This window comes from Triticum urartu, chromosome 5A (genome assembly GCF_056163025.1).
Source record: "Triticum urartu cultivar PI428250 chromosome 5A, HENAU_Tu73, whole genome shotgun sequence".
Classification (NCBI taxonomy): Eukaryota; Viridiplantae; Streptophyta; class Magnoliopsida; order Poales; family Poaceae; genus Triticum; species Triticum urartu.
In genome coordinates this window covers 424,947,594-424,973,174 of record NC_141877.1, presented here as the reverse complement: position 1 = coordinate 424,973,174, position 25,581 = coordinate 424,947,594, and the positions used below count along the sequence as shown (strand labels likewise).

Below are 25,581 nucleotides of genomic sequence, written 5' to 3'. Positions count from 1 at the left end.
GTTTGGCTGTAGAAGCACTCATGCTGATTTTGGGGAACAGTGTTGGAGGTGGAGCCAACAACTTCCCTATCCGTGAAATAAATTGTTGTTTACTGGAAGTTGGAGCAAATTAGAGCATCTCTAGCAGATCTCACAAACCGGACCATCCGGCAAAATAACTGCCGGTTTGCGAGATGGAGGGGGTTTGACCGGTCCGAATAGATCCCACAAATTCGGCCGTCCTAGAATTTATTTTGTGGGATCTCGAATCCGCAGGCTCATTTCCTCCATGTCTATGGGGTTTCGTTCGATTTTGTCGGCTCCCCTTTCCTTTGGTGCGAATGCATTTTCGCCCGCTTCAGTTCGCACCTCCACTCCCTGCCACCACCACCGCATATCCCCCGCCCGTTCTTGTTGCCCCGTGCCGTCCGAAAGCTCCGCCGCATCCATTCCACCAAGTTTCAGCACGGGGAGTGCCCTTTTGTGTCTGAGGACTCACCGCCACCGCTGGCACCATGGATCCGCCCCGGAGCTTGGTGCGCGGCCTTGTAACAGGCGGATCCGGTTGGTTCCGGCCCCGGTGAGCCTTGGAATCAGTAGGGCTTGCCCGCGCGCATCGGAGGAAGTGGTGGCGCGGCTTTGCTTCGGCCGGCGGGGAAAAAAGGGCGGCACGACGAGACTTTGCTTTGGTTGGCGGGGAGAAGAAAGGGGCGGCGCGTCTTTGCTTCGACCGGCTTTGGGCGAGGTATGTCCAACACCTGCGGGTTTGTGCTTGATTTGGCTCGGTTGAGGTTCGGGTCAAATTTATGGACGATTCGCATGCATTTTGTAGATGGATTTGAGTTCATCTTCGCCGCCTTCGTCCGATGGTTCGGACATAGAAGAGATTATCCTGGACAACAATGTCGACAACCTAGTGTTGTTGCATCGTGTGGAGGAATTTGAGACGGGGGCCGAAGAAAACCGCCTAAAACTTTACCACTTATACGTTGTTGCATCTTCCCGTATAGTTTTGGCGGGCTAGAAACAGCCTAAAACTTACCATCCACCTCGACGGAACCTTGCCACCACACTGCCTCGCGCCGGCGGCCCCACACTGTCTCGCGTCGCCCCTCGCCAGCGGCCGTCATGCGTGTCACTTGACTAGCGGATCCTAGGCCATTATCTATTTTTGTTTAACTAAAAGTAAAATAAAAGAAGATTTATGGGGAGATGTTATGGGAACTGATAAAAATAATTCTGGGACAACTTTCTCTAAATTTTATTGTGTTTTTCGAAGGAGCTGTTGAAGTTGCTACCAAACACACCCATAAGAGCAACTCTAATGGGGCGACCCAAATGGATGCGCGTCCGTTTTTCGTTCACGGGCGGCCCATTCCAGGCCCAATTTTGAGCCGAATTTGCATCGGCGCAGACACGAGATGAACGCGCACGCGCGCCTACTCCTCTCCCCGGGCACGCCTGTCGGTGGCAGCCACCACCATTTTCCCCAAAAACGCTCCCGCCCGCGCGCGCCCCCGCCCCCCAACCAGCCATGGAGGACGCCATCGACCTCGACCTCGACGCCGCTGCTGGCCTCGCCTCCCTTGCCTCGTCCGGCGCCGTCAGCCCCTCCGGGAAAGGCAAGCCTCGTGCCCCGCGCAAGACCGCTGCGGCGACCAAGCCGAAGAAGGCGCTGATGCCCGAATAGCGGGCAAGGGAGTCGGCCAAGAGGAAGGGCCGGAGGCACGCCGCAGACATGAGGGATGAGGCCACTGCGCAGGTCGCCACCGCCGCCGTGCAGCAGGAGTTCACCAACGCCCGCGTCGCCGCGGCAACGAGGAAGGCGCTCTATATGCTTGGGATAAACCCTAGCCAGCACAACCTCATCCAAGCCGCCGTCGCCGCGGCCAGCACCGGCTCGTCGGTGTTTCCTCGGATGGTGATGCCCGACTCACCCCGCGCATCGGCTTGCAACCCGGTCCACAGCCCATTTGTGTCTGAGGACTCACAGCCACCGCTGGCACCATGGATCCGCCCCGGAGCTTGGTGCGCGGCCTTGTAACAGGCGGATCCGGTTGGTTCCGGCACCGGTGAGCCTCGGAATCAGTAGGGCTCGCCCGCGTGCATCGGAGGAAGTGGGGGCGCGGCTTTGCTTCGGCCGGCGGGGAAAAAAAGGGGGCGGCACGACGCGACTTTGCTTTGGCTGGCAGGGAGAAGAAAGGGGCGGCGCGGCTTTGGGCGAGGTATGTCCAACACCTGCGGGTTTGTGCTTGATTTGGCTCGGTTGAGGTTCGGGTCAAATTTATGGGCGATTCGTGTGCATTTTGTAGATGGATTTGAGTTCATCTTCGCCGCCTTCGTCCGATGGTTCGGACATAGAAGAGATTATCCTGGACAACAATGTCGACAACCTAGTGTTGTTGCATCGTGTGGAGGAATTTGAGACGGGGCCGAAGAAAACCGCCTAAAACTTTACCACTTATACGTTGTTGCATCTTCCCATATAGTTTTGGCGGGCTAGAAACAGCCTAAAACTTACCATCCACCTCGACGGAACCTTGCCACCACACCGCCTCGTGCCGGCGGCCCCGCACTGTCTCGCGTCGCCCCTCACCAGCGGCCGTCATGCGTGTCACTTGACTAGCGGATCCTAGGCCATTATCTATTTTTGTTTAACTAAAAGTAAAATAAAAGAAGATTTAGGGGGAGATGTTATGGGAACTGGTAAAAATAATTCTGGGACAACTTTCTCTAAATTTTACTGTGTTTTTCGAAGAAGCTGTTGAAGTTGCTATCAAACACACTCGTAAGAGCAACTCCAATGGGGCACCCAAATGGACGCGCGTCCGTTTTTCATCCACGGGCGACCCATTCCAGGCCCAATTTTGAGCCGAATTTGCGTCGGCGCGGACACGAGACAGACGCGCGCGCGCCTACTCCTCTTCCCGGGCCCGCCTGTCGGTGGCAGCCATCACCATTTTCCCCAAAAAGGCTCCCGCCCGCGCGCGCCCCCGCCCCCCAACCAGCCATGGAGGACGCAATCGACCTCGACCTCGACCTCGACGCCGCCGCCGACCTCGCCTCCCTCGCCTCGTCCGGTGCCGTCGCCCCCTCCGGGAAAGGCAAGCCTCGTGCCCCGCGCAAGACCGCTGCGGCGACCAAGCCGAAGAAGGCGCTGACGCCCGGACAGCAAGCAAGGGAGTCGGCCAAGAGGAAGGGCCGGAGGCACGCCGCGGACACGAGGGATGAGGCCGCTGCGCAGGCCGCCGCCGCCGCCGCGCAGCAGGAGTTCACTGAAGGAAATATGCCCTAGAGGATAATAAAGTTATTATTTATTTCCTTATAATCATGATAAATGTTTATTATTCATGCTAGAATTGTATTAACCGGAAACATAATACATGTGTGAATACATAGACAAACAAAGTGTCACTAGTATGCCTCTACTTGACTAGCTCGTTAATCAAAGATGGTTATGTTTCCTAACCATGAACAACGAGTTGTTATTTGATTAACGAGGTCACATCATTAGTTGAATGATCTGATTGACATGACCCATTCCATTAGCTTAGCACCCGATCGTTTAGTATGTTGCTATTGCTTTCTTCATGACTTATACATGTTCCTATAACTATGAGATTATGCAACTCCCGTTTGCCGGAGGAACACTTTGGGTGCTACCAAACGTCACAACGTAACTGGGTGATTATAAAGGAGCATTACAGGTGTCTCCAAAGGTAGATGTTGGGTTGGCGTATTTCGAGATTAGGTTTTGTCACTCCGATTGTCGGAGAGGTATCTCTGGGCCCTCTCGGTAATGCACATCACTTAAGCCTTGCAAGCATTGCAACTAAATGAGTTAGTTGCGGGATGATGTATTACAGAACGAGTAAAGAGACTTGCCGGTAATGAGATTGAACTAGGTACTGGAATACCGACGATCGAATCTCGGGCAAGTAACATACCGATGACAAAGGGAACAACGTATGTTGTTATGCGGTCTGACCGATAAAGATCTTCGTAGAATATGTAGGAGCCAATATGGGCATCCAGGTCCCGCTATTGGTTATTGACCGAAGACGTGTCTCGGTCATGTCTACATTGTTCTCGAACCCGTAGGGTCAGCACGCTTAAGGTTACGATGACAGTTATATTATGAGTTTATGCATTTTGATGTACCGAAGGTTGTTCGGAGTCCCGGATGTGATCACGGACATGACGAGGAGTCTCGAAATGGTCGAGACATAAAGATTGATATATTGGAAGCCTATGTTTGGATATCAGAAGTGTTCCGGGTGAAATCGGGATTTTACCGGAGTACCGGGAAGGTTACCGGAACCCCCCGGGAGCTAAACGGGCCATGATGGGTCTTAGTGGAAAAGAGAAGAGGCAGCCCTACATGGGCTGTGCACCTCCCCCTTCCCCTAGTCCTATTAGGACTAGGAGAGGTGGCCGGCCCCCTCTCTCTCTTTTCCCCCTCCGCGAATCCTATTCCAACTAGGATTGGGGGGGGGGAATCCTACTCCTAGAGGGAGTAGGACTCTCCTGGCGCGCCACACCTTGGCCGGCCAGCCTCCCCCCTCTAGTCCTTTATATACTGAGGCAGAGGCACCCTAGAACACACAAGTTGATCCACGTGATCTATTCCTTAGCCGTGTGCGGTGCCCCCTGCCACCATAGTCCTCGATAATACTGTAGCGGAGTTTAGGCGAAGCCCTGCTGCTGTAGTGCATCAAGATTGTCACCACACCGTCGTGCTGACGGAACTCTTTCCCGACACTTTGCTGGGTCGGAGTCCGGGGATCGTCATCGAGCTGAACGTGTGCTCGAACTCGGAGGTGCCGTAGTTTCGGTGCTTGATCGGTTGGATCATGAAGACGTACAACTACTTCCTCTACGTTGTGTCAGCGCTTCCGCAGTCGGTCTGCGTTGGGTACGTAGACAACACTCTCCCCTCTCATTGCTATGCATCACATGATCTTGTGTGTGCGTAGGAATTTTTTTGAAATTACTACGAAACCCAACAGTGGCATCAGAGCCTAGGTTATTTATGTTGATGTTATATGCACGAGTAGAACACAAGTGAATTGTGGGCGATATAAGTCATACTGCCTATCAGCATGTCATACTTTGGTTCGGCGGCATTGTTGGACGAGACGACCCGGACCAACATTACGCGTACGCTTACGCGAGATCGGTTCCCCCGACGTGCTTTGCACATAGGTGGCTTGCGGGCGACTGTCTCTCCAACTTTAGTTGAACCGAGTATGGCTACGCCCGGTCCTTGCGAAGGTTAAAACGGAGTCAAATTGACAAACTATCGTTGTGGTTTTGATTCGTAGGTAAGCTTGGTTCTTGCTTAAGCCCGTAGCAGCCACGTAAAACTTGCAACAACAAAGTAGAGGACGTCTAACTTGTTTTTGCAGGGCATGTTGTGATGTGATATGGTCAAGACATGATGCTGAATTTTATCGTATGAGATGATCATGTTTTGTAACCGAGTTATCGGCAACTGGCAGGAGCCTTATGGTTGTCGTTTTATTGTATGCAATGCAATCGCGATGTAATGCTTTACTTTATCACTAAGCGGTAGCGATAGTCGTAGAAGCACAAGCTTGGCGAGACGACAACGATGCTATGATGGAGATCAAGGTGTCACGCCGGTGACGATGGTGATCACGACGGTGCTTCGGAGATGGAGATCACAAGCACAAGATGATGATGGTCATATCATATCACTTATATTGATTGCATGTGATGTTTATCCTTTTATGCATCTTATCTTGCTTTGATTGACGGTAGCATTATAAGATGATCTCTCACTAAATTATCAAGAAGTGTTCTCCCTGAGTATGCACCGTTGCAAAAGTTCTTCGTGCTGAGACACCACGTGATGATCGGGTGTGATAGGTTCTACGTTCAAATACAACGGGTGCAAAACAGTTGCACACGCGGAATACTCAGGTTATACTTGACGAGCCAAGCATATACAGATATGGCCTCGGAACACGGAGACCGAAAGGTCGAGCGTGAATCATATAGTAGATATGATCAACATAATGATGTTCACCATTGAAGACTAATCCATTTCACGTGATGATCGGTTATGGTTTAGTTGATTTGGATCACGTGATCACTTAGAAGATTAGAGGGATGTCTATCTAAGTGGGAGTTCTTAAGCAATATGATTAATTGAACTTAAATTTATCATGAACTTAGTCCTGGTAGTATTTTGCAAATTATGTTGTAGATCAATAGCTCGCGTTGTTGTTTCCCGTGTTTATTTTGATATGTTCCTAGAGAAAATTGTGTTGAAAGATGTTAGTAGCAATGATGCGGATTGGATCCGTAGTCTGAGGTTTATCCTCATTGCTGCACAGAAGAATTATGTCCTTGATGCACCGCTAGGTGACGGACCTATTGTAGGAGCAGATGCAGACGTTATGAACATTTGGCTAGCTCAATATGATGACTACTTGATAGTTTAGTGCACCATACTTAATGGCTTAGAATCGGGACTTCAAAGACGTTTTGAACGTCATGGAGCATATGAGATGTTCCAGGAGTTGAAGTTAATATTTCTAGCAAATACCCGAGTTGAGAGATATGAAAGTCTCCAACAAGTTCTATAGCTAAAAGATGGAGGAGAATCGCTCAACTAGTGAGCATGTGCCCAGATTGTCTGAGTACAACAATCGCTTGAATCAAGTGGGAGTTAATCTTCCAGATAAGATAGTGATTGACAGAATTCTCTAGTCACCATCACCAATTTAGTAGAACTTTGTGATGAACTATGATATGCAAGGGATAACGGAAACGATTCCCAAGCTCTTCGTAATGCGGAAATTGACGAAGGTAGAAATCGAGAAAAACATCAAGTGTTGATGGTAGACAAGACCACTAGTTTCAAGAAAAGGGCAGAGGGAAGAAAGGAAACTTCAAGAAGAACAGCAAGCAAGTTGCTGCTCAAGTGAAGAAGCCCAAGTCTGGTCCTAAGCCTGAGACTAAGTGTTTCTACTGCAAAGGGACTGGTCACTGGAAGCGGAACTACCCCAAGTGATTGGCAGATAAGAAGGATGGCAAAGTGAACATAAGTATATTTGATATACATGTTATTGATGTGTACTTTACTAGTGTTTATAGCAACCCCTCGGTATTTGATACTAGTTCAGTTGCTAAGATTAGTAACTCGAAACGGGAGTTGCAGAATAAACAGAGACTAGTTAAGGGTAAAATGACGATGTGTGTTGGAAGTGGTTCCAAGATTGATATGATCATCATCGCATACTCCCTATACTTTCGGGATTAGTGTTGAACCTGAATAAGTGTTATTTGGTGTTTGCGTTAAGCATGAATATGATTTGATCATGTTTATTGTGATACGGTTATTCATTTAAGTAAGAGAATAAATTGTTGTTCTGTTTACATGAATAAAACCTTATATGGTTACACACCCAATGAAAATAGTTCGTTGGATCTCGATCGTAGTGATACACATAATCATAATATTGAAATCAAAAGATGCAAAGTTAATAATGATAGTGCAACTTATTTGTAGCACTGCCGTTTAGGTCATATTGGTGTAAAGCGCATGAAGAAACTCCATGCTGATGGGATTTTGGAATCACTTGATTATGAATCACTTGATGCTTGCGAACCATGCCTCATGGGCAAGATGACTAAGACTCCGTTCTCCGGAGCGAGCAACTGACTTATTGGAAATAATACATACTGATGTATGCGGTCCGATGAGTGTTAAGGCTCACGGCAAGTATCGTTATTTTCTTAACTTCACAGATGATTTGAGCAGATATGGGTATATCTACTTGATGAAACATAAGTCTGAAACATTTGAAAAGTTCAAAGAATTTCAGAGTGAAGTGAAAAAACATCGTAAAAAGGAAAATAAAGTTTCTCCGATCTGATCGTAGAGAAGAGTATTTGAGTTACGAGTTTGGCCTTCAATTAAAACAATGTGAAATAGTTTCACTACTCACGCCACCTGGAACACTATAGTGTAATGGTGTGTCCGAACGTCATAACCGTACTTTATTGGATATAGTGCGATCTATGATGTCTATTACCGATCTATCACTATCGTTTTGGGGTTATGCATTAGAGACAGCTGCATTCACGTTAAATAGGGCACCATCTAAGTCCGTTGAGACGACACAATCTGAACTGTGGTTTGGCAAGAAACCAAAGTTGTCGTTTCTTAAAATTTGGGGTTGTGATGCTTATATGAAAAAGTTTCATCCTAATAAGCTCAAACCCAAATCGGAGAAATATGTCTTCATAGGATACCCAAAGGAGACTGTTGGGTACACCTTCTATCACAAATCCGAAGGCAAGACTTTTGTTGCTAAAATTCGGAGTTTTTCTAGAGAAGGAGTTTCTCTCGAAAGAAGTGAGTGGGAGGAAAGTAGAACTTGACGAGGTAACTGTACCTTCTCCCTTATTGGAAAGTAGTTCATCACAGAAATCTGTTCTTGTGACTACTACACCAATTAGTGAGGAAGCTAATGATGATGATCATGTAACTTCAGATCAAGTTACTACCGAATCTCGTAGGTAAACCAGAGTGAGAATCCGCACCAGAGTGGTACGGTAATCCTGTTCTGGAAATCATGTTACTAGACCATGACGAACTTGCGAACTATGAGGAAGCGATGATAAGCCCAGATTCCGCGAAATGGTTTGAGGCCATGAAATCTGAGATATGATCCATGTATGAGAACAAAGTATGGACTTTGATGGATTTTGCCCGATGATCGGCAAGCCATAGAAAATAAATGGATCTTCAAGAGGAAGACGGACGCTGATAGTAGTGTTACTATCTACAAAGCTAGAATTGTCGCAAAAAGGTTTTCGACAAGTTCAAGGTGTTGACTACGATAAGAGTTTCTCACTCGTATCTATGCTTAAGTCTGTCCGAATCATGTTAGCAATTGCCGCATTTTATGAAATCTGGCAAATGGATAAAACTACATTACTTAATGGATTTATTAAAGAAGAGTTGTATGTGATGCAACAAGAAGGTTTTGTCAATCCTAAAGGTGCTAACAAAATATGCAAGCTCCAGCGATCCATTTATGGACTGGTGCAAGCATCTCGGAGTTGGAATATACACTTTGATAAGTTGATCAAAGCATATAGTTTTATACAGACTTGCGGAGAAGTCTGTATTTACAAGAAAGTGAGTGGGAGCACTACAACATTTCTGATAAGTATATGTGAATGGCATATTGTTGATCGGAAATAATGTAGAATTATTCTGTAAAGCATAAAGGAGTGTTTGAAAGGAGTTTTTCGAAGAAAGACTTCGGTGAAGCTGCTTACATATTGAGCATCAAGATCTATAGAGATAGATCAAGACGCTTGATAAGTTTTTTCAATAAGTACATACCTTGACAAGATTTTGAAGTAGTTCAAAATGGAACAGTCAAAGAAAAATAATTTCTTGCCTGTGTTATAAGGTGTGAAGTTGAGTAAGACTCAAAGCCCGACCACGGCAGAAGATACAAAGAGAATGAAAGTCATTCCCTATGCCTCAGCCATAGGTTCTATAAAGTATGCCATGCTGTGTACCAGATCTATTGTATACCCTACACTGTGTTAAGCAAGGGAGTACAATAGTGATCTAAGAGTAGATCACTGGACAGCGGTCAAAATTATCCTTAGTGGAATAAGGAAATATTTCTCAATTATGGAGGTGACAAAAAGGTTCGTCGTAAAAGGTTACGTCGATGCAAGTTTTGACACAGATCTGGATGACTCTAAGTCTCGATCTAGATACATATTGAAAGTGGGAGCAATAAGCTAGAGTAGCTCCGTGCAAAGCATTGTTGACATAAAAATTCGCAAAATACTTACGGATCTGAATGTGACAGACCCGTTGACTAAAATTATCTCACAAGCAAAAACATGATCACACCTTAGTACTCTTTGGGTGTTAATCACATAGCGATGTGAACTAGATTATTGACTCTAGTAAACCCTTTGGGTGTTTATCACATATCGATGTGAACTATGGGTGTTAATCACATGGTGATGTGAACTATTGCTGTTAAATCACATGGCGATGTGAACTAGATTATTGACTCTAGTGCAAGTGGGAGACTGAAGGAAATATGCCCTAGAGGCAATAATAAAGTTATTATTTATTTCCTTATAATCATGATAAATGTTTATTATTCATGCTAGAATTGTATTAACCGGAAACATAATACATGTGTGAATACATAGACAAACAAAGTGTCACTAGTATGCCTCTACTTGACTAGCTCGTTAATCAAAGATGGTTATGTTTCCTAACCATGAACAACGAGTTGTTATTTGATTAACGAGGTCAATCATTAGTTGAATGATCTGATTGACATGACCCATTCCATTAGCTTAGCACCCGATCATTTAGTATGTTGCTATTGCTTTCTTCATGACTTATACATGTTCCTATAACTATGAGATTATGCAACTCCCGTTTGCCGGAGGAACACTTTGGGTGCTACCAAACGTCACAACGTAACTGGGTGATTATAAAGGAGCATTACAGGTGTCTCCAAAGGTAGATGTTGGGTTGGCGTATTTCGAGATTAGGTTTTGTCTCTCCGATTATCGGAGAGGTATCTCTGGGCCCTCTCGGTAATGCACATCAGTTAAGCCTTGCAAGCATTGCAACTAAATGAGTTAGTTGCGGGATGATGTATTACAGAACGAGTAAAGAGACTTGTCGGTAACGAGATTGAACTAGGTACTGGAATACCGACGATCGAATCTCGGGCAAGTAACATACCGATGACAAAGGGAACAACGTATGTTGTTATGCGGTCTGACCGATAAAGATCTTCGTAGAATATGTAGGAGCCAATATGGGCATCCAGGTCCCGCTATTGGTTATTGACCGAAGACGTGTCTCGGTCATGTCTACATTGTTCTCGAACCCGTAGGGTCAGCACGCTTAAGGTTACGATGACAGTTATATTATGAGTTTATGCATTTTGATGTACCGAAGGTTGTTCGGAGTCCCGGATGTGATCACGGACATAACGAGGAGTCTCGAAATGGTCGAGACATAAAGATTGATATATTGGAAGCCTATGTTTGGATATCAGAAGTGTTCCGGGTGAAATCGGGATTTTACCGGAGTACCGGGAAGGTTACCGGAACCCCCGGGAGCTAAACGGGCCATGATGGGCCTTAGTGGAAAAGAGAAGAGGCAGCCCTACATGGGCTGTGCACCTCCCCCTTCCCCTAGTCCTATTAGGACTAGGAGAGGTGGCCGGCCCCCTCTCTCTCTTTTCCCCCTCCGCGAATCCTATTCCAACTAGAATTGGGGGGGGGGGGATCCTACTCCCAGAGGGAGTAGGACTCTCCTGGCGCGCCACACCTTGGCCAGCCAGCCTCCCCCCTCTAGTCCTTTATATACTGAGGCAGAGGCACCCTAGAACACACAAGTTGATCCACGTGATCTATTTCTTAGCCGTGTGCGGTGCCCCCTGCCACCATAGTCCTCGATAATACTGTAGCGGAGTTTATGCGAAGCCCTGCTGCTGTAGTGCATCAAGATCGTCACCACGCCGTCGTGCTGACAGAACTCTTCCCCGACACTTTGCTGGATCGGAGTCCGGGGATCGTCATCGAGCTGAATGTGTGCTCGAACTCGGAGGTGCCGTAGTTTCGGTGCTTGATCGGTTGGATCGTGAAGATGTACAACTACTTCCTCTACGTTGTGTCAGCGCTTCCGCAGTCGGTCTGCGTTGGGTACGTAGACAACACTCTCCCCTCTCGTTGCTATGCATCACATGATCTTGCGTGTGCGTAGGAAATTTTTTGAAATTACTACGAAACCCAACATTCACCAACGCCCGCGTCGCCACGGCAACGAGGGAGGCACTCTACATGCTTGGGGTGAACCCTAGCCAGCACAACCTCGTCCAAGCCACCATCGCCGCGGCCAGCACTGGCTCGTCAGCGTTTCCTCGGATGGTGATGCCCGACTCACCCCGCGCATCGGCTTGCAACCCGATCCCCGGCTTCCACGTCTACCCACAGGCCTCCCGCCTCTCCGGGGAGTGCTCACCCGACGTGAGCGTGGTCGCGCCTTCCACGCCCGCGCCCATCGAGCTCAACGCCACCCCGGTGGACGGTGGCTCGTCGTCCAACGGCACGAGGAAACGCACGCGACAGACGCCGGCCGACGGTCTCCCGGACGCCCGTAACCTATTCGAGGAAATGCCGTCCGTCATCGACGAGGACTACATGCAACACCTCATCTTCGAGGGTGGTGCGCCGGGCGCTGGCTACGATCCCGAGGAGACGCAAAGCCAGGACGGCCGCGGGGCGTTCACGCCGGCTGCTGGCTATGATCCCGATCAGGCGGCCTTCATGCGTGATCAGGTCGGCATCGACCTGGACGGCTTCCCCCTCGACCACGAGTTCCCGGACGACTATGGGCTAGAGGAAGAGGACGAGTGCGACATCGAAGTGGAGCCTTTGTTCGAGGACGAGCTCGCCAACCAAACCGCCGGTCCTAAGCCGAAGCGCAAGAGCAAGCGCACGAAGGCGTACACAGCTGCCGAGGACAAGCTTCTTTGCGAGTGTTGGCGAGACATTGGACAAGACCCAAAGACGGGCGCCGAGCAAAAGCATTCAACCTTTTGGACTCGTGTGCACCGCGAGTTTCATGACCGCAAAAGGTTTCCATCCTACCAATTTGTGAGCACGCGCGGGTGGGTCTCCATTTCCAAGCGGTGGAGGGTGATCCAATAAGAGTGCAACAAGTTTTGCGTCACCCTTGAGAGCGTCAAGGCCCGCCCCGTGAGCGGCATCGGCGTGCAAGACATGGTATGATAGCAAGCAAGCCGCCCTCTTTTTTGCCATCAAGATCATCCTTTTACGTCTTCATTTTGCTATCACTTGCCCATATGCTTGCATGGAAACATTTTATAGGCATCCAAGGTTCAACACAATGGCAAGTGCTTCAACCTCTCCCATTGCTATCGGATCATCAAGGACGAAGAGAAGTTCAAGGCACAATATGCCGCGCTCAAGGCACATGGGGGGAAGGGCGCCGTGGAGGATGTTGGGGAGGGCGAGCCGGCACGACCGCGGGGGAAGACCAACTCCAAGAAGGAGAACACGCGAGATGCGGCCACCAACGCCTTGATCGCAAGCGTGGACGGCATGATGAATAAGAAGGACTCAAGAGAGGAGGAGCGCCGGCGTTTCAAGGCGGAGCAAATGGATGCTTTCATGGAGATCCAAAGGAGAAGGCTTGATCTTGACGCCAAGAAGCAAGCCAAGATGTTCGAGCTCGAGGCGGAGAAGCAAGCCAAGATGCTAGAGATCGAGGCCGCCAACGCAAGACAAAGGCGAAAGAAGTGGCTCTTGCAACCATGATGACCGGGGTGGAGATCATGAAGGTGGATTTCAACGCCTTGTCGCCAAGGAAGAGGCCGTGGTTTGAGAAGATGCAGGCCGACATGCTCAACTTCGACGACGAGTGATCTATGACGTCGAGGGGGATCTTTTTTGTATGCCGGCAGGTGTGCCGGTATGACCACGAGAGCCGCGATGGCGTGGTCGAACTGAAGTCTCACCATTTTTTGTGTGCTGGCATGTGTGCCGGCCGGCTGGCAAGTGCGCCAGCATGAACTGTGGTGTTTTCTGAAGCCGACATTCTATGCCGGCACTGGCATGGTGCCGACATGAGACATGGCCGCTGGCATGATCGGCCGCGGGCCTTTTTTATTTAAAAGTTGAATGCGGATATGAAATAGGTCTACGCGTTGGGCGCATTACCGATCCAAATGCAAAACTGGGCGAGCGGTGAACAGACGACCGATCCAGACGGACAAAAAGCGAACAAATACGCTGTCCATTTGGTCGCCCCATTGGAGTTGCTCTAAGGCCCGTGACCCCACATCGCGCGCGTCCGCAATTATTTTCCTGTTCGCGCGCAGCTCGGGGAGTGGCGGGCGGGTAGGTCGCCTGCGCCGCCGACATCGCAGCGACTCTCCGGCTGTGCTCTGCTCCACCACCCAACCACCCTTTCGACGTACTCCAGGAGGATTCAACCGGCTGTTACCGGAGCCCGCGCCGTGCCCGTGCTGCGCCCGTGCGAGGACAACGCGACAAGGTACGAGCCTCGCTCGACGCTCAGTTCTGCAAAACCCCTCTTCTCTTTCTAATTTTGGGATATGTTTTCCGACGGATGTTCCATGATGTGTTTATTTCATGCCGCGCACATGCTACATGGTGAAAATACCAACTTTGCTCGAAACATCAGTGTTAGCTGAAATAAGCCGAAACCAGATGTCCCGATGCATGCCAGGTGTTTGTTAGAATGCCGACACTTGAAAATATGTCTGTTCTTCGTGCGAAACAATGCCCGCACCTACGACAACCCCTAAATCCCTGAACCATCCGAGTGGCCAGCAGGTGACAATCTGTATGGGACATGTGAAGTTCATGAATTCACGAGAAAAAGAATGTAACCTTGTACGTAAGAAGCAAACACTTGGCTAGATGGTTCTGTTCAACCAGGTTTGAATAGGTATGGCAGTGTGCTTAAACAAGATTCACACATGAAAATTAGTACAAACAATCATCCGACTGGGAAGAGCGTTGGCAGACTGGATGCCTAGAGTAAGTTGAGCTTTATCTATGAACCGTAAACATAATTAGCTGTTGTATGTTGAGCTACTTCAGTCCAAACTCTTACCATTTTAGAAATTCATTTAGCTGGAGGCTGCTTTATGTAATACCAGCTAGCTGAGCTAGAAACGACTTGAACTTGAAACAGGTGCCACTCTTGTGCCAAAACTTCTTCTAAACCCCCAAGAGACAGCCGAAGCATTGCGCCTGTGGCCACTTGGTTGTAGACCTATGTTTTGCATCTCTTCTCCAGCTTCATTACCTCTTTCATTTCCTTCTGCCTGATCTCCCTTTTGGTCAGGTTGCGTCTCAGTTGTTGAGTTTTTCTTTTCATAAAAGTAAATCGCCACGGCTATCAGAAGAGAAGAAGTCGAGATGGCTCCACTAAGTATGAAAAGTCCTGTAAAACCATCAGGTGTGAGTTTTTCTGGATCAGGTGCACGTCCCGCATTGTTGCAGTTGTTTTGATATCCGATTCCGATCCATTTCTTCTCAATTTGATTAATAGTGTCTCCTCCTATTACGCTGAGGATTGCCTTTGAGATGTCCCCAACTAGAGGAGATCCTTTTGGAAATGCCTGTTAAAGAAATTGAGAGTTCTGTTAGCTTATATCATAGCTCTAGCACACTTCGTATTCTGCTATGGTGATGCCTAACGCAAGATGAAATTGAACCCATGTGGTAGGAAAGAAGTCCAGTTTGTCATGAGCGTAAGTGTTATAGAAACTAATTCTGGTGCACATACATGAACTTATGTGGCAGCGCATATTGCTTGGTAAGAGCTAAGAAATTTAAATTCTTCTTAATATATATGAACATATGTGGCAGCACATATTGACTTGGGAAGAAGTAAGAAACTACTTAGAAATGAACATGCATAATAGATTATATATTTGTGTGGTAAACAAAGAGGATGTTTTCACTTGTATGGGTGAGTTGTACACGATTTCGAACTGAGTACTTGTGTATCTTAAAGCGAGTTAGTGTTTGTATATTTCATTTTTTATGCACAAAGTGCATCCAGAATTATCTAGTACCCATAGAAGCACATATTGTTTTCCCATTAACAAGTGGTGATACCATCCACTTACTTAGGGAATAGCAGTATAGCACCTGTGATGGCATAAATCATTATCAAATTTCAATGATAAAATCAATCATTGTCAATTCATACAGTGGTCTTTTAGGGTATGCCACTATATAGAATGTAATCCATTATTTGCCACTATATAGAATGTAATTCATAGAGTGCTCTTTCTGTTTGTGCTTAGAGGTCGATTACTTCATGATTTGCCATATTGACTTTAGCTGTTCATGTTTATTTCTCTATTGCTCTTTTTCTTGAGAACTACACGTCTTTCCACTAAGAGATTAACAGTCAATGTGTTACTGGCTCGAGATAGCCTATGTTTCTGAACTAAATGAAAGGAAGAAAGCATGACCTGAAGAAAATGAATTGAGCTGCTAAAATGACAGACAGATTAAAATAATGATCCACAACTCAAACTACCCAACTGTCCAGCACCCAATCCATCTAGGATACTCTGATAATAAACCATTTTCTGGACTCTTCCTTGATCGTTGACACTAAGCACAAATAGAAAGTTCTGGTTAATTGGAAACCTTGTTATTCCTTTCCTTCCACACCATCCAAGCAACCAGGATGAAAAGGTACCAAAGCCCTTTCTTAAAATACTACTGAGTACTGTGCACATGCGCCCTGGAAGTGATTCACCAATCGCCATACTTTAACTCTCCTTATGAAATGCAAAAAAGGGGTTTCACATTCTCAAGGAATCTGGTGGTTCTCACTGGCTACAAGGACAAGGCCAAAACTGGTTATGGTGGTTGGCACTGTCTTTCTGGTTGAGATGCGGGGGTAGATGATGCCCAGGTGTGCCCATCACGTGCTATCACTCATCCTGTCTTTCTCCTAATGGATCTGAGTATAAGGCAAAGCACTGGACCAGTCCTGGCAATTAGTGATGCATGAAGGCGTTGGTGGTGAACAAAACTAGGCGGAGACCTATTTGGAGTTGAATCCATGCTTTTTGATGTGTTTATAACTTTATATTCTTGGTTGGCTATGGTGAAGTAGATCCTGACCATAATGGTACAAAGTTTTATCAAGTTGCAAATAATGGATTTCATCTTGCATAGTAGTAAATCCTATATGCCTGCTCTATGAGCTGGAATGATGATTTTTTGACTTTATTTGGATAAGATTGTTTGTATATGTAAGCTGAATTTTGAGCTTCCTTGTGGGTGTGTTTGTTCTTAAATTCATTTTCCAACTGTCTCCCCAAATTTATCTCTTCGAAGTCTTTTTAGTTTGATTTCTGATTATATTAACTTGTAACTTGTCATCTGAGTTATGTGATTAACAGCCATTTTATTAGTGAACATCAAGTGTTCACAAATGTGCGTATGGTAATTATGTGAGCATTGGTTCAATATCATTTGCCCTCCACTCATTCACTTAGGAATTAGGTGTGCAAAGCTAGCAATGGTCCCATCTTAAATAAAACTAGCAGTGATGAGATGCGTACAGGAATGTCTATGATATATTCGTATTCAAACAAATTTAATGACTGTCAGCTTCAGAGATATATTGCAAACAGACAGATGAAAGTGTGTTACTTACATATCCAAAACCCGCTGCTTTATAAAATGGAACCATAGTGTACCCTTTGCAGTTCCTTGCAAGAAATAATCTGATGTATGGGACTTCATGAATGAACGCAGCAATTCCACCATTTTTGCTTCCCTTTGAGAGCGCACTGTAAAATCCATCATAGGTATTATAGGTCTTGATCTTCGATCCGTCGAAATTGAGTTGTTCCAATATTCTCTCGACGTAGGAACCACGAATGCATCCTACATAGTCCCCACTTTTGCGGAGCTCATGGATATCAGTTATAGTTGGATTTAGCTGTCGTATGGTAAGCATCGTTGCCAAGTTCGCGGTGTAGCTTGCTGACAATACAAGGAAGAAAAATACCCATACAATCAAAACTATCCGAGATAGTAAGCGTTCCACTCTGTCCTCTGAAATTTTTGATATGGAGTTCAATTAGTTTTTCAATTATATGAAAGGAAAATGCAGGAACCCACATAACCGCATAATGTAGATGAAAGTCATGAAACTTACTATGCAAATTTCTACATATTGTGCTTATTAAGTTTTTTCAAGTGTGGGAATTGTTTGGTAGTCTAGTTATCTTATGGCTCACAACGCGCAGAACAATGTTCAAATCCTGGACAACCATAGCTGCAAATTTTACCCCCCCCCCCCCCCCCCCAACTTGTGGATGGGAATCGAACTCGGATCATCAGCCAGAGGCAAGTTACCACACCGCTAGGCTATGGTAGGTTTAATTATCAGTAATATGGTACTCCCTTTGTAAAAAAATATAAGATGTTTTAGACCACTACTGATCTAAAACGTCCTATATTTGTTTACAGAGGGAGTACAATGTATCTACGACAGAAGCTATTGCGTTGATAAGGTAATGAAATGGCTCACAAAGTAACCTAGCCACTTGAGCTTTGTTTTGTACACCCTGGGCCTATCCAACTGCAGGAGAATCTAATTTTCTAAGCTATCTCTACACATTCGCGTTCTTGCATCGTTCAGGCAACTAGAAGCATGTCTATTCACTACAACTTTGTAGCTTTGTTTGTTGCACCAACATTAAAACACTGCTTCTTCATGCAACTTGATACTTCATGTAAGATGATATGCAAAAGTTCATTTTCTTTCAAGGAATGGAAGTATTTTGATAAATATACTCACTGTCTCCAAACAGGGAAAAGAAGGTCATAATCCCGAGCTTTCTGGGAACTTCGCCTGGGATATTTGTGTTGTTTCCAAGAAACTCCAATAGCCAGAGAACAACCCATGTGTAGAAAAATAATATGATACTTCCGAGCCACAGGTCACGTGATAATGGCTCAACGAAAATCCATGTGTTGTTAGTTCTGCTGCTCTTGGCTGGAACAACCATTGCCACTCCTGATTCTGTGTACGGTAGAGTGAAGTCGACGTAAGACATTCTGTTCTCTGAGATTGTTATGTCTCCAATTGCTATATCGTATTTCTGCAAGTGCATCAAACAGAGTTACTTTACTGACCAGCAAAATGATGATGCTTAATCTTTGTTATGAAAGCTGTAACTATGCCATGAGGATATGAATAGGTTAACTGAGAAGAGCCTAACTATGCCATGTGTTCTTATCATGTAAAGATGACATGTATATTCCTTTGATATAGTACTTTACCTTACGAGTTGCAAGCAACAGATGGCATGTTATTACAATTTTTTACTACAATAGCATAGTACTTGCAAGAATGGTTACCAGACCAGTAGGGAAGCATGATATGGTGGTTATACACACTATACAATGGAGAAATATGGCCCCAGATAGAATTCAATTTGGGTATTTATCCTCGTCGTATCCTTTATATGGAAATCCAGGTCCAGGGGATCATTCCCTTGACTCTTACTGATGATATTTTTTTTACTCCATCAGAAAATGAACAAAAAGCTGCCAAATTGGCCTATTTCTTGCGCGTAGCTACCAATTGAAGTATTTTGAGGATTTTTTTTTAAACTGAATTGAATGGAGAAAATAAGAACTGGAAGAAGAAAAATTTTCTCAACAGGGGGAGGAAGTCCCTTTGAAATTGGATTTGTTGTTGTAAGGGGATTTTCAAGTATTATCTAAAGGAAGGAACAAACGAGGATAAGAGAAAATTCCTTTTAATTTATTTTATCCACGTGAGATGTATTGCATACTATTCTTCCATTTTCATCCGAAAGGACTTAAAAAAAAATCTATTTCACTATCTCATTCCATCTAGTGCTAAGAAAGAACCCAATGCACTGAAATTCCTGCTCAACATCTCCTCTCAATTGCAATACATTATTTGGGTGGGTTGTGTGCTATTATTTTTTACATGGTTGCATTAAACTAAAATGTAGTATCCCTCCGATCCATATAACTTGTCGCTGCTTTAGTACAACTTTACTAAAGCAGCGACAAGTAATATGGATCGGAGGGCGTACATAAATGTGGGAGCAGTGAAATCATGGCATGCATATAATTTTACTTTTTGCAAATTTGATGCTGAAAGTTGAAGCCCTGATGCACTTACTACCTTAAGGTAAACTTGGTAAACAAAATCATCATAACCTCCAGTGCTTGTGTCATTCGTGGTGCCAAATGCTACATATTCATAAGGTAGTGCATAGGGAAGTCTTTTAACTGCCTCTTCGAATACATCAATTGAAAGGCCTTCTGCTTTAGTTGCCCCTGTGATAGGATCCTTTCCACTTGTCATAAATTGTGGGTATACACTTACGTGCACTCCCACTCGAAGCTTCTTACCATTTACAGCAGCTTCCCACCCTCTGGGTACCTCTGTTGATGTTCCTGGCCAAATCACGGGGTTTAGTTCAGGAACTAAGCCTGAATGCTCTGTCATTGATTCTCCTTGATATAGTCGCCGGGAAATACCATTTTCTGCAGTCCAAAACCCAATTTCTTTCCACCCTTTACCAACTACATTTATTATTTGAAATGTAGATGCTTGCAGCTGCCTGCCTGAAAGGTCAAAATGACCACTCAAACCTCTAAATTTGTATTGCAAGATGGTCTTTAGGAGATCCGGGCCATAAACAGATGTTCCCAGGCTTGTCATGTTTCTTGCAACTGCTGGTTTTTGAAATGATGTCTTGTTCTTAATACCAAGCTTTTCAACTGCTTGTGCTACCGCCCATATAGTATCATAGCCCCAGAGTTCAAATATGTTTTGTTTCACTGGTGGATCATTTGGGTTATCAATTTGTAATCTCCTATTCCAGCGTATGGTGAAGCTATCCAGTTCTGCTGATTTAGGTGTATAAAACTTTACACCTAAAACACCATTCATTGCTTCCATGACAGAAGGGTTTGTGGAGTCTATGACATTGGTTAGTCCATCTGTCATGATCCAGACGAATCCTTTCTTCATCATACCAACCTCTTTTGCCTTTGTGAAGAGGATCGAAGCTAAATCAGGTGACATATGCACCAAGAAGACCCTTGTTTGCATTGTCATTAGCTTATAGAGTTCTTGGGTAATTTGTTCATTAGATGCCGACAGAGGGATCACACTCCGATAGGGAACACGAGCATCAATTTCTTGGAGGGCGTCGATGAGATATGGTATGACACCTCTACCATAGTCAGTTTCTTCATAAATTGGCACCACCTGCCTCCACCCGTAGGCCTTGATTAGGGAGGCAATGCTATTCACTTGTGTAGAGTCACTCAATGTTGCACGAATAAAATATGGAAGACTGCCAGAGTAAAGAGATGGGCTTGTTGCTGTGAAGGAGATGATGGGGACCTGACTTTTATTCCCCAGATCCGATACAAATGCTGCTTGTGAAGATGTTTGAGGGCCTATGACAGCTTGGACATTGTAATTCTCTAGCAGGTCGAGAGCTGTAAAGGTTCATAATCAAATTTTAGGTGAATGCAAATATGTGCTGCCAGAAGCTTCATAAATTCAGAACCAAAGAGTAAAAAAATGACATAGTATTTACAAAATATATATGTTGGTTCAGAGCACTCTGTAGCTATGCTTTTGTTGTCCTAGTTAACTTAAACTTGTGGAAAACAGGATTGAAAATTATTACAGATTTGCAGATGAAGCTACAAATTTGAACCCACAATATTTGGATGAATGTAACTAAACTTGTTGTCAGTATAAAATATAATTACAGTTCAGTCTGTTTACTTGACTTGCTTGTTTTGAAATATGACATTTATAACCTGTATTACTAGTTACGCTGATAAAGTTAAGGTTTCTCAGACCAACAAACCCATCAAGGGAAAGCTAAGGTAAACATAATCGGGTTATTAAATATGTATGCACTAACTTTTCTGAGAGTAAAACTCATATAATATTTCCTTGCAAAGAAGTGTGAATATTTGTTGGCAATAGTAATAGTTTAGTAACCAAACATTGTCCTTTTGATGTTTCTGAACTTTAGCAGGAGATATATGCTCAAAGTACTTCGTTTAACAGGAATGTAATAAACTAGCCTTGTTGCTGTTTATTTATTTGATTTACAACTGTTCTTCCCATGGGCATTTGTTAGCTGGATGTCTATTGTTAAACAGATGAAGTATTATGGAGCACATGGAAAGTAAAGATATAGCCAAAAAAAACACTCGTTCCTAAGTAAAAACCATTAAATCCTTTTGATAAATGTTACTATCAAACGCTTCCAACTTTGTCCATTAGTAGTGGCACATTGGTAAATAACCATGTTGATTTCCATCAAAACTGTGTTCATAATATTGCAGTTCTGTAGCTTGTACTAAGTTGAATGATGAAAGTCAGTTATATTCCTTTGCTCGCTGTGTTCAGAGTTCTTGCCCTTTCCACCAGCCTGATGTATGGCCTGGGGTGGAATTTAAACTTTTCTGGCTCAGCTACTTTGGTTTAGCCGAGCACTGTGAACAGTAATCTGTGTTTTGCTTACCTCGTTTAATTAGGGGGGGGGGGGGGGGGGGGCTTTCGATAAAAAAGACAGTTATGTAAGTTGTTTTTTTATGACAGCGTAAAAAGTTGTACTTCAAAGACAATAAGAAGTTGAGAAAGCATATTTGTAAGCAACATAGGGAGTGGGAAAGAGTTTTTCCTTTTCATGATAGGCTGCAGAACTTTTACCTGCTGATGCAGCTTCTACGCTGTTACTTTTCGAGCCCCTGATGTGGAGAACTACCTTTGGGCTGTAGCTTCTGTGGACTGTATAGAAGTCTTCCAGAGCCATCAAAATGCTGGTCCGCGCCATCTTGCCCCCCAATGATTCCAAGTCGAGGATCACTCCAACGGGGAACTCATCTGTTCCACTCGTGGTAGCATTTTGAGCTACGCCAGAATGGATGATGAGTAACAGGAAGAGGGTGATTTGAGATGCTCTCTCCATTGACAGTGCTGCAAGGTTTGTGAAGTATTCGGTGCCCAGAATCTAAGGCCACCTTGGCTTTTATAGAGTTGGTTTCTTCAAGCTAAAAGCTTAGCATGACGGCGTAGGTGACTACTCTTCAATGCCTTGAGCCATGCATATTTTATTGCAGAAAGAATGTTACTAATTTCTACCTCATTTCAGTTGTAGTTTCCGAAGGTCAAATGACGTAGCACGGCCGACCAAGCAATTTAAATACAAATACGTAGTTTAGGACATGCTGCAATGATAGAGTTCTATAATAGTGGAGTACTCCTCCTCTGCATGTTACCCAGGTACTTAAATACTAACTGACCAGTAGCTCCTTCCATTCAATCTTGCAATATATCACTTGAAAGTGACAGGAGCTGTTATCTAATTGTTTTCAAACGTTTGCTCTGTTTCCTGAAGCAACTGAATTCTGTTGACACGATTTTTGCTGTTTATATAAATTCCAATTGCCCCCTTTTAATATGTATGTCAAAACCAGATGAATGTGACAATCATATTTCTCTACGTCAGAATGCGCGTGTTGACATTTGAGAAAGGGGAATTTGTGGAATTATCTTGACTGCTTACTTGTAGGAGAAAATGGATTGCCGGGGTAGTCTTGTTGTGCAAAGAGTATCTACGTAATTACCAAAACCTATATGGTGGTTCATGAAAAAAAAACTGTATGGTGTGTTTTGTGATGAACATACGCATCCTCTCTCAAATTTATTTTGCGAAATTTCTGTCGGATGAACTTCAGCTTGTTGTTAACATTGCTGGGTTGCTGGTCTTTTCAGTTTACTCTAATTTAGCACGGCTGTTGAGTGGAAACCTATAATTTTCTAAACCAATGATAACAAAGTCAGACACGAACTTGCAAAGGGTGTGTGTATCAGTTTGAGCTGTCTGATCTCCATAATACAGTAACATTTTAGATGTCAAGGAGGTGTGTATCAGTTTGAGTGCACTACATAATGACAATCATATTAGCGTATTATAAGTGATACCAACAGAGAATTGTCTCTCTTTTTCTTTTTCTTTTTTTGTGATCAGAGAAGTTATCTGTTAATGAAAATATTGGCGGACCATCTGCCACTGGCAAAGTTGAGTCACCTTTCGTAGAAGAAGGTGTAGAAGTATGACTATTTGTGTGGCGTAGAAGAAGAGATACCCCTGTATTTTTGAAGTGATGGCTGTGCAAATTCAAGGAAATTCCCTAACCCAAGAGGACTGAGCTGGACAGATTCCTCAATTAACCAATGGGATCGCAAGGAACAAGTCAAGGAACTCGTATTTGGCAGTGACAGAGGCTCCTGTTCTTCTATGGAGTACTATAATAAAGTTTTGTGCGTGGTTATATGTTGTTGTTTTTTTGAATAAAAAGGGGAGCCGCCCGGTAAGGACATGCACCTCTCTACCCCTCGTACTAACAATTCAGCAAAATGCACACATACAAAGAAAATAGGTGATGTCAGCACAAGGTATATCTATTTTGACATTTCAAAAACACATTACTTTCAAACCAATTGACCAAATCAATATCTGCTTTCACTTTGCGTTCATAATTACAAGATCTTCGAAATTAGATCCCACATGAACATGTTTCGATAAATATTTTTGAAAAGCAACTTTCTCCTGAAAAAGCAAAACAAATTTATGAACTTGCTTTTCTAGCACATGTCTATTACAAGTTGGTATTTGTTTTGAGTCTATTACAAGTTGGTATTTGTTTTGAGTAAAAGTAAAACTAGATCCCAAGAAGACTGAGCAGGACAGATTCCTCAATTAGTTAACCGTGGGATCATGAGGAAGAAGTCAAGGAACTCATTTGGCACTGCCAGATGCTCCTCCTACTCTGCTACTATGATTCTATAGTTGTGTGTGTAGTATGTGTATGTCTTTTGTTTGTAAAACTATGCACCATTCTAGGCGCTTGTGTAAATGTAGCTAGTCGATTCCTCTCATCCTCTCAAAAACAAAAAGCAATAATTTAGTCAACGGTGATGCAGACGATTCTGTTGTAAATCCATGTCAATTTTTATTCTATAAATAACCTCCTACTTTGGCCCAAGAAGCATTTCATGTTGTAATGTCAAGTTAATGTGCCTCTGTTTTGTGGTCGCAAGTAGCTGAATGATTATGCCGGACGTTTGAGAACCACGAAATGATTTTTATAGAAATTTGGAATCTTCAGGATTTTTTTTCTTACGGTGGTTGTTTGGTTTGTAGGATTGAATACTAAATGTTTTTTTCTAAGGATTCTTTTGTACTATATTTCATAGGAATTTCAGCCTTTGCTTAAACCCTTAGAAAGATTTTTTTAATGCAATCAAACAAAAGAAAATCGTGTAGGAATATGATTAAAAAAGGCATTGATATCACAATCCTTTTGTTTTCCCTATTTCTATGTGCCCTCGGATGCCTATAGCGTTGGGAGCTCGTTTCGTGAATAATGAAAGGCTCAGTCAGATGTATGAATTATGATAGAAAGTGTTTTCCTACAGTAATGGAAACACGAATGTGTCTTGTGTGTAACCGCCTCTGTGAGTAAAATGGATTTTCGGTGGTCGGCAGCAGTGGAGCATGATATTTTGAAGCCCCTAAAACAAGTGCTTAAATAATTTGAAAAAAAATGAATTCCTTTACATGAATACGCATGCATGTGGTCCAAGTACCTGTTAAATTTCGTTTGAAAATACGTTATATTGTACGCTGCACAAAAAGACAAAATTTCGACTCAAAATCGAAAAAAAAGCTGGCCCTAAATTTGCATGTATTTTGTCTTTTTTTAATCTCTCACATGCAAGCACGTACATTGGTGAAATTTTGGCCCATTATACTGCACTGCTTACGTGCATGTACACAAAATTTTAGAACTTCAAAATAACGGGAGTGCCCGTGCTCAGATGTCAACTTTCGCTCTGTGAGCAAAATTTATGCAGCTTAACGTTGAGCAGCTATGCTGACGAAC

General features: G+C 44.3%; 2 protein-coding genes and 2 long non-coding RNA genes across 4 annotated transcripts; 3 read left to right on the top strand and 1 right to left on the bottom strand.

Annotated features, from left to right (window-relative positions):
• The first annotated feature begins 11,859 nt into the window (after positions 1 to 11,859).
• On the top strand, positions 11,860 to 13,466 carry LOC147971716 (uncharacterized). The gene is made up of 3 exons (XM_087524088.1): positions 11,860 to 12,717; positions 12,910 to 13,253; positions 13,409 to 13,466. The coding sequence occupies exons 1-3, from the start codon at positions 11,860 to 11,862 to the stop codon at positions 13,464 to 13,466; spliced, it is 1,260 nt and encodes a 419-aa protein (XP_087380214.1).
• Positions 13,467 to 13,796: 330 nt separating this feature from the next.
• LOC125509400 (uncharacterized) lies at positions 13,797 to 18,968 on the top strand. The gene is made up of 2 exons (XR_007284079.2): positions 13,797 to 14,098; positions 18,426 to 18,968. It is a non-coding gene; the product is annotated as an uncharacterized LOC125509400 (long non-coding RNA).
• Positions 14,505 to 22,809, bottom strand: LOC125509398 (glutamate receptor 2.7). Its single transcript, XM_048674364.2, has 5 exons — positions 22,343 to 22,809; positions 19,778 to 21,108; positions 18,413 to 18,716; positions 17,261 to 17,664; positions 14,505 to 15,194 (listed from the first exon to the last, which is right to left on the bottom strand). The coding sequence occupies exons 1-5, from the start codon at positions 22,599 to 22,601 to the stop codon at positions 14,739 to 14,741; spliced, it is 2,754 nt and encodes a 917-aa protein (XP_048530321.2). The 5' UTR covers positions 22,602 to 22,809; the 3' UTR covers positions 14,505 to 14,738.
• Positions 22,573 to 24,574, top strand: LOC147971715 (uncharacterized). The gene is made up of 2 exons (XR_015604799.1): positions 22,573 to 22,708; positions 22,785 to 24,574. It is a non-coding gene; the product is annotated as an uncharacterized LOC147971715 (long non-coding RNA).
• Positions 24,575 to 25,581: the final 1,007 nt, after the last annotated feature.